This window comes from Rhipicephalus microplus, chromosome 4 (assembly GCF_043290135.1).
Source record: "Rhipicephalus microplus isolate Deutch F79 chromosome 4, USDA_Rmic, whole genome shotgun sequence".
NCBI lineage: Eukaryota > Metazoa > Arthropoda > Arachnida > Ixodida > Ixodidae > Rhipicephalus > Rhipicephalus microplus.
In genome coordinates this window covers 167,474,407-167,483,959 of record NC_134703.1, presented here as the reverse complement: position 1 = coordinate 167,483,959, position 9,553 = coordinate 167,474,407, and the positions used below count along the sequence as shown (strand labels likewise).

Genomic DNA, 9,553 nt, shown 5'->3' with positions numbered 1-9,553 from the left:
ATTGACGTCACGTAACACCAAATTTGGTATATGTGGAGCTATCAAAAACGTCGTATGTGCATCATGAAGGGCTCAACATACTCCAATGTAGCGTTCTGCTATGACCGTCATAATTATTGAAGTTTTTCGGCCTTTGCGAACGGCACAAAAAATATTTCGACGCATTCCAAGCATGAGTGTGCCGTCAAGACGGATTAATTTCCTCTCGGCAAAACCTGAACGAGGGGTTCGGGACTGGTGGTGGTAGTGGTTAGAAGATGAGAAAAGGCACCTAATTTCTGCAACCCGGTCGGGAGCACGGCGCAGTCATATCTGCAAGACTGGTTCGCGCAGAGAAAACGCTCGAGCCAAGAGAGGCCATTGTGAGCTCGACTCAAGAAAGGCCATTGTGTTTGCTGGGAACAAGGCTTTCGAGGCAGACAAGGAGGCAGCTGGACCATTTTCGAGGTCACCGAGGATCTGGAAATCCCGGAACCAGCATGGTATTTGCAGTTCAGGCTGCAAGCTAAAGCCAAATTGGTTGAGGCTGCATCTTGCGAGGTCAAGCGGAACCCCGGGATATGTGCAGCTAAGCGGCAGCTTCTAGCAAACAACCAGGAATGGAATGTGGGGGTGAAGAAAAGGATAATGCCCTATGTGCTGCAGCCCTTGGGGGAGCCTGCCTCGACCACGAGGGATTAGTCGACCACTCCTCCTTCCCCCTTTCTCCATAGGATTGGCTGAATGGGGTGGCATATTTTGAAGATATGCTGGCCCACCACTACATTGTCCTACCCAAAGAGTCAGGCAAGTTTGACACGTGTACTGGCAGCCGGTTTTTCGAACCTCACCCAGCTTCCAGAATAATCTTGGAAACTAAAATCATCGGACGTACGCGAAACTTGGTGACGTGTGCGAAAACGTCGGTGCAGTGCTTTGGCGACCATATTTGGGCATTGTGTGGACTGTGCCCTTCCACATGCATTGTGTGGTGTCTTTCCTCTCCTTCGTGAGTGGAGCATCTAGACCATGGAGCACCGTATTGGCTGAAGCCGCGGACAGTGCGCCCAGCGTTGGCAACGCGGCGCTATATAGATGGAAGACTCTTGTGTATTTTAAGTTCTGCAAGTTCTACAGTTCAACAGCTCTCATGAACAGTTCTGATCACTTGATCACCTCCTTTCTAATTCTCAGTTACTAACCATGTAAATAAATTGTTGTCGTTTTTACGAGCGCCTCATCTGACTTGTTCGACGATGGGTCCTAGGACGGGGGTCCGCTACCAAACTGAGACCCGCGGGACCCGGAGTCGCAACAGTTCACGCGCGCGCACGCTGGGCACGTGCGACGCTACGTTAGCAAAACGCGAGCACTCTATAGTCCACGTCCCGTACTATTCACGTCCCGCAATATCAAATTTGGTATACAAGCTTGCGAAATGGCCGCGAGCGCATCATGAGCATAGCATGTAGCCATGTTGTTACATGACGTGCATCTAATGATTATCGTGTTTGTACCAGTCGCATACCTTTGTCATCCATTCACGTACCGTAATACCAAATTTGGTATATGTGACGCTAGCAAAACGGCCGTGAGTGCATCATGAGGGTGTCATGTTGTTACATGACACGCATGTCATGATTTTCAAGTTAGGGACTGTCGCTTGTGTACGCCATGCAATCATGTCATACCATATAGCTTTGCGACATGCGATGTGAACAAAGCTACCGCAAGAGCTGCAGGAGCATGAAATGTACATTATGACATTCATGACATACATGTCATGATTTTCATGCCATGACTAGTGAAATGTGTTCTTAATACAGTCATGTTATGCCACACCAAGTTTGGTATCGATACCATTATCGAAACGGCCACGAGAGCTAAAAGTTGTAGGCAGCTAGATAGATAGATAGATAGATAGATAGATAGATAGATAGATAGATAGATAGATAGATAGATAGATAGATAGATAGATAGATAGATAGATAGATAGATAGATAGATAGATAGATAGATAGATAGATAGATAGATAGATAGATAGATATGCTCAAGTCACCGAATTTCACTAAGAAATGCTTCGCATTTAAATGAAAACGTTATTCTTCTAACGCTCAATTCTCACGTGCGAAACGCCGTTGTGGACGCTAAGCAATGCATTCGGATTTCCTCACGATACCCTTCGGGAAGGTGAGGAGGTTTTTTCGTATGTGTTTTTTGTTCTATTTATTTCTTTCACTATTTTCTTTCTCGCGTTGTCTATCATCATTTATATATCCTTCTTTGTTTGGGTTTGATTGTCTACTTGTCTTGCACTCTTTTTTCTTTGTCCTTCTTGTTTTCCTCTTTGTCTGTTCCTTTCTGTCTTTCTCTTCATTTATATCTCTCTTTCTCTTTATTTGTTTCTCTTTATTTTCCACCTCTATTTATCTGTCTTGCTTTCTATCCTTTTTTTGCTCGTCTTCTTTTCAATTCTGCTTCTGTCTACCTGTTTCTCGTTTTTGCCCGTGTTTCTACTTTTTCCCTTTATTTATCACTGCTTATCACTTTCTCTTTCTTTTTATCACTCTCTCTTTCTCTTTAGCTATTACTTTCTCTATATATTTCTCTATTTGCGCTTTCATTGTGTATCTTTCTCTCCGTTTTTTCTCTCTCTCACTCACTCTATTCTTATCGTGTGTGACATGCCCCACTGCACTCGTACCTGCAGTGGCACATGTACTCTGCTGTGGAATTTTCGATGACTGATCACAAGTTCTATACCGATAGCTCACACAGCTTCACCGTTAAAAACGTGGACTTTTTACGGGTCGCTTCATCTGCATGGTCCAGAGATCTCCAGTACTAGCACATGCTGGTATACCACTTGGGTGTGCACGATACCAACGCAACACCAGAAATAGTCCGCTGATGCACCGTTCATGAAACCAGCCACTCGCGTCGACTTGCTGCGTAGTTGGTAATTATATTGCCGATATTGCAGTCCGAAATCGCAAACTCCTTGCGGCATGCAATTCACTATTAAGTGGGTCTTGCTGGTACCATCAGGCTGGTACACAGATGTAACACGTGTACTATCACGAGCTACGTATTTGTATGCATGCAGAACATATGCACAAAAGAAATAATTATTTTGTACTTTTTTTATTCACAGTCACATGGCGAAAACAGTGAGTCGTGACCAGAAAGGTGCAGCTGGGTTGTACTGAGTACACCATTTGTACAAAACATGGTTTCCCGTAATGAAAAAGCTATACACGACAACGAAAAAAAATTATGCTCACAACCATAACAATCGTGACAACACGTAAGCACACGAACAACAAGCCATGTATCTAATTTTTGGTCTATGCTTGAGACATTGGCGCCCGTGCTTATTCTAATCCTTTGCCAAGCAAGTGGTTCTTTGGTTGGGTAGCTGCATGCGATTCTTTTGGTCTGAAAACCCTGCACGAAATTGATGCTATCATTTCCTGGTGTCAACTTCCAGAAAACTATCTCAAATGTCTTCAGTTGTGCATGAGAAACATGAGGACAGTGTGAACACAATGAGAATGCTAATAGAGAACGCCGTTGATGAGGATGCAAGTCAAGACGGTGACTTATAGTAGCGATATTCAGCTGTATATTTGCAATATCGCATCAGAATGCAGATTTTCTAGGATATGCGCGATTCCTGGTTATAGTTTAATTATCTAACGACCTGAGCTAAAAGGACTTAGAACACTGAATCATAGTCTGGGTGAACCCTGTTTTCTGAGCCCTCAGTTCATTTCCTGTAAAGAGGTTGACTAGTATATCGAAGAAAGCAAAGCTCAGTTTTAACACGAACCGTGGACACTGATGCTAAACTGTGAAGATATGGATTTTGATATGCGTCTTGTAATTAGTCCGCCTTGATGCATTATGTGCAGATTTACAAACTAAACGTTCCCAAAAAACTGTACGCACGCTTTTTTTTAGTCATAAGCAAGTAACAGGCTGGTGAATTCACTGAGGTTATCGGAAGCGTTTCGACGACCTGTACAGGTGACTTAAGGTGATCTCATCACTATGTTTATCTTCTTTCTTTTTCATTTGGCGCAACAAACATCTATCCACTGTATCGGTTATGGTAAATTGTTCGGGCATCCGAAGGAATGGCCATCTAACACTCTGTAGATGCGTTTATGAAAAAAGTTATGGGTCCCTGTAATTATTAAGGCATATTCTATGGTACAGTATGAAGCAAAGATATTCATGTTCATGGAAAGCGTGCTGCGGACGCACTGAAATTTCATGACGATGATAATCGTAGAATATAAAGGATGAAGATGGTGTCAGATTGCAAAATGGGGCGTTGTGCGTACGCGGCGTATAGCGGTGTGCGTCAGCAAGCAACGAATGACATCACGTACAAAGCATGGTGCAAAACGGCGAGTATGTGGAAGTAAACGCAGACATCTGTGGCTCGCAATGTTGTTAAGGAAGCACTATGATAGGGCGACACCAGCGAAAATCTGCGGTAACGGTGCATCAAACGTCGCACAAGCAAGCTTTCGACATTGGCACATATACTGGACAGGTGCATGCTGTTTTTCCACACAAAGTTATCTGAACCCGACTGACAGCTCCTTCTCGCGATTAGTGCTCAATGATGGCGCATTCGGTGAAGTTAAACCTAGAGAAGCCCCATAACACCGATCAATAACTACTGCAGGAGCTGCCCTTTCGTACCTTTTTATACGAGCACACAGTTCTTTCACCTCGCTGATCTCGAAAACAGCATGGCATTGATAAAACAAAAAAAAAACATTAATAACAGAAGACCTGTTTAAGCTACCAAAGTTTTCTTCCAAGCCTCGTTTTCTTGCTTGAAAGTGGTTTTCCTCACTGAAAAACTGGGGCATGAAAATTGGACAAGGATTACCATGCTGCAAGCGTGTTTTGTGTGTTTGCTGTGCATACTATCACATTTGCTTTGCCTGAGCTTTCCGTTACATTATAATAAGATATTTAATAACAAAAACTTGAATAGTGTTGTCAGAATCTCTTCCGTCACAGAAATGGCTTGTGCGGGAATATCTATGTGGGGTTGTCAACTTTCTTTTCTGTTTTTTTTTTCTAGGGAAGGGGGAGGATTGTTTACATACTGGATTATCCAATCTTTACTGCATAGTAATGCCAATGATCTTTATTTTTTGAAATTCTAACTCACCAATCCAATTTAGCTTGAATTCAAATAAACTGGGCAATATGGCTTGTTCGAACAATCAAAGTAAATCTTGAAAAATTGCTTGTTACAGAGCTCAATATAGATTATGTTTCAGTACCTAACGCGATCTAAAGCACGCTCTTGTACTGTGCACGAACATGTTTGCATTGCGCCCGCATTACGACGCGGCCGCCGATGGGGATTTCGAACCCGCGACCTTAGCAGACAAACATCACAAACCACTGAGCTACGTGTCATGACAACTGTCGTAGTGAACTGCGGTGTCCCTCTAAACTTTCGTTCCTCCCACATTGAAAGTGCGGCTAACATATGGAACTAGATTCGGTGGTATAGACTTAACCACTGCGGTATATACGAATACTTCGTGCAACCCGTTAACAACGTCATATAACATGGTGAAGAATATATACCATGGTTTTAACAGTTTTAACAAGAGTGGTACAAAAGTCGAGTTTACGCTATAAAGACTCCATTCACATAGAACGATAGATCCAATTGCAATTGAAAAGTACAACGACCACTATTTGAATCGTTTAGCAGTGAAAAAGCGTGCGCGTTTACGTTCTGCTAGAACTTGCAAGTCCGGTGTCTTGAACATTGCAGAACATGATACCATTAACAAAATTGGACTTCTAATGATGCGTGAAAACGGGTATCATTAGAAATGGAATTGTATTATATCTGTTCTAGTTAAATTTTGCAGTTGTACATTGTTCGTGCAGCCAGTATTCCTTGTTCGTCCAAAAAAAAAATGCGTTGTAAACGATGAATGTGCCCAGTCATTACTTCGCTCACACGTTCAGAAAGCACACAAGCTGTTCAGGGGGCATTGTTCACCAATGACGAGATAAACAATCATTAAGCTACGAGTCAAGTATACTAACTGATACATTTTCCTCTCGCGCTTTGATACGTGTCGATAGACCTAGTTTTAGGGCTCACGCACCCAAGATTCGGGGACATGAACCACTGGATGTAAGAAAGAAGTTTCTCTGTGTTATTTTCATAAGCCCCTAACCAGTGATTATACAGCACCACCAATTCTGGAAATGCTGGAGTGAGAACCGATATCGTACGCGTGGGCACCAATGCATAGTTTCTCAATGCGCATTTATGACGATGCCATTAAACAAGAACACATGTCATAGGCACTTTTTATGCTGTATTCCTTCAAGGGTCTGCACGTCTACATTCGGTGTTCCTTGTCACTGGAACTCAGCTGAAAGTGTGGTACTTGAGCTGCATTATTTTTTTGTATAGTGCTGCTTAAATTGCGCTTTGAGAAGATGCTTAAAATGCCACTGCTTGTGTAAAACCCATGCACACCATTGACCAGTGAATGGAGGGTGGTTGACTTTCGCTTTATACAGTAAAGCCAATGGTGGCATCATGGCGCAGCCAGACATCCCATGTAGTATTCTCTTTGGTCATTAGACTAAAAATTTAGAAAAAGAAAAGAAGCTCATAAATGTAGCGCCTATCTGTCCTGCCCACAGTTACGAATAGACCGTATGCAGTTATACGGAGAGCATTAACAGTCATTTTTTCTGCCGAACGTTGTAACGCATGAAAATGATAATCATTCGAAGGTACAAGGAAGCCTATATGCGGATTGATTCATAAATAATAATAATAAACAACATATTTCGCATCTGAAGAAAGCGTTGTTTCGGGCTGAAATTGGAGAGTGATCGGCACAGAAAAGTATTTGCTTACGGTTTGGCCCTAGACAGGCGTTTCTCCGGTCTGATCACTTTGCCATCTGAGCTAACCGAAAAGATAGCTGATATGACTGGCCTCCAGATTAACACACCAAGAGGCCCACCGAAAGGAATTTGTACAGGTTCAAATCTAGGACAAATTTTAATTTAGCTGCGAATGCTTTCTTTTCTCAAAAATCCTCATGGACTATACTCGTTGTTTCGTACGTACTTAATGCAGACGCTTAAAAAGTCATTTTGCTCTCTCCCGTGCCTGCTACGACACTGAGGGCTTTCGCGAACCTGACGTAATTCCCATACTCATCGAAGACTCTAATGGCCGCATTATAAGAGATTTGAGTGTACAGCAAAAAAACAAAAAAACAAAGAGGGTTGAGCGAGTTGTCTTTGGGTTTCTCTCATCAGCGCACTGCTCTTGTGCCGGCAGATCCATGAACTTGCTTGGCTGTCGTCTGTATATAGGAACGCAGCTGGATTCACCACGTGCGAACGTGTACGGGGTTGATGACTAGGGGCTGACGAGCCTTCGGATGGAGAAGTCCTGCTGGAGCGCCACGGTCAGCGGCGGCGGTGGCAGGAGCGACGGCTGGTGCGTGCACTGCTGGCACAGACCATTGACCACCAGCCGGCTGGACACCGGAAACTCGGCACGGCACCGCTGACACTGCACGTGGGGACAGCCTGCGCGACAACATCGTATGCATACGTTTCAGTTAACTTATTCACCACACTTACATAGCAATCTCTATTTTGCAATACGAGTCCTTTGTACATGGGCACATTTATACCGTTTTCCTGAGTGTTTGTCGAAATTTCAGCGTTATTTTTTTCCTTCTTCACATGATATATGTACAATCCTGGTTAAAAATCCCGGGCATAGCTTCCATGAAAATACATATGGCCTGAAAACTTTTTACCGCCCCCCCCCCCCCCACCCTGTACGTGCCAACTCCCCCAAGGTTTAACCTTAGCAAGCTTGATCGCTAGGAGAGGATAAAGGAAATCCGAGATGATTGATTTTCTGCGAGTCACCATGCATGCAAGCACTTGCGGAGAAGATCTCACGATGTTGCTCTGTATGTTTACAGCCTTTCATCATAACGCCATCAACTCGATACATGGGGATTATCGCAAGGCACTCAAAATTTCCTTTCACGACTGATCTATATCTTACGAACGGTCGCGATGCGTAATCCTTAAAGAAATCATGGCATAACCGCGAAGTGAAGGATGATGATCGAGTGAGCAAAGCAGTGCGATCGGACGGTGTTAACACAAATGACCCGTGACATTGACCACTCACGCATGTAAATGAATGACAAAGTGGTGTGCAGTTATATTCAATCTTTATTGGTCATATATAGTTGGTATGTTGTGTTAAGTTGTGAATTTTGCTTTGCCTTCACCATAAATGCTTTGTGGTATCGGATTCAGCCTGAAAGGCGAGGTCTGACCGTGTTCCCCTGGTGGTTGTTTCCAGTCACACGAAATGCATCGTAGATCATCTACCGCACAAGCCAGTTGCTGTCCATTAGCATCATCGCCACATCTTCATCGCCATGATGGCTATATGGCGCACACCAACAGACAAGCCCCAATCTTAAGGAACTTCGCCCGTAAAAGTGACTGCTGACCCGCCGTGGCTGCATCACTATTAGTGTTTCAAGCCTAAAGGCTTCACCACAGTGCGTCAGCACGCGCCATGATGCCGCGTCCTCTCGAAGCGTTCTCGGTTTAAAGGAGATGAAATTGGCGCAACGTGCTGCTGGGCTGGGTGCGTTGTTGAATATATATATATATATATATATATATATATATATATATATATATATATATATATATATATATATATATATATATATATATATATATATATATATATATATATATATATATATATATATATATATATATATTGTACAGAAGCCGCCGAACACTGAAGTGGGTCGAACTCTTATGTGCTTTCTAGTGGGTCTGCCCAAAGAGAACGCCGCTCGCGCGGAGACCCCGTGTTTTGGCCGTTACTGTCGCCATTGTGTAGACTCGCTGTGTGCCGGCTAATAAACGCCATAACAAATTGGTGGAGAGTGCTACGATCCCCTTCGATGCCCTTGGAACTACGCTCACGTACGCTGCAATCTACCATGTCCCACGACGCCTCTCAGCAAACGCCTCCTCCCATGCCACCCATGCATGTCCTGGTGTCCCCAGGATCCGCGATCCACCCATCTTCACGGGCGCCGATGGCACTGACGTGGAGGACTGGCTCGCCATTTACGAGCGCGTGAGCGTCCCCAACAAATGGGACGAGGACGGCAAGTTGACAAACTTGGTGTTCTACCTTGCGGGCGTTGCAAGTTTGTGGTACACCAACCACGCGTCCGAGTTTGCAACCTGGTCCGGTTTCAAGACTGCTATCACCAACGTTTTTGGCCGCCCTGCCGTTCGCAAGCTGCAAGCCGAGCAGCGCTTACGCGAACGCGCTCAGCAGGCCGGTGAGTCATTCACCAGTTACATTGAAGATGTCCTGGACTTGTGCAAGAAGTCGAACGACAGCATGTCCGAATCAGACAAGATCCGGAACGTCATGAAGGGCATTGACGATGATGCCTTCACGATGCTGCTTGCCAAAAACCCA

General features: G+C 44.1%; 1 protein-coding gene across 1 annotated transcript in view; it reads right to left on the bottom strand.

Moving 5' to 3' along the window:
• Positions 1–3,104: 3,104 nt before the first annotated feature.
• The window catches only part of LOC119172946 (uncharacterized), a 48,797-nt gene continuing 42,348 nt past the window's right edge, over positions 3,105–9,553 (bottom strand). The window contains exon 7 of the mRNA XM_075893204.1: positions 3,105–7,596. Within this exon, the coding sequence (XP_075749319.1) occupies positions 7,424–7,596 (173 nt within the window). The 3' untranslated portion in view covers positions 3,105–7,423. The remainder of the gene's footprint in view (positions 7,597–9,553) is intronic.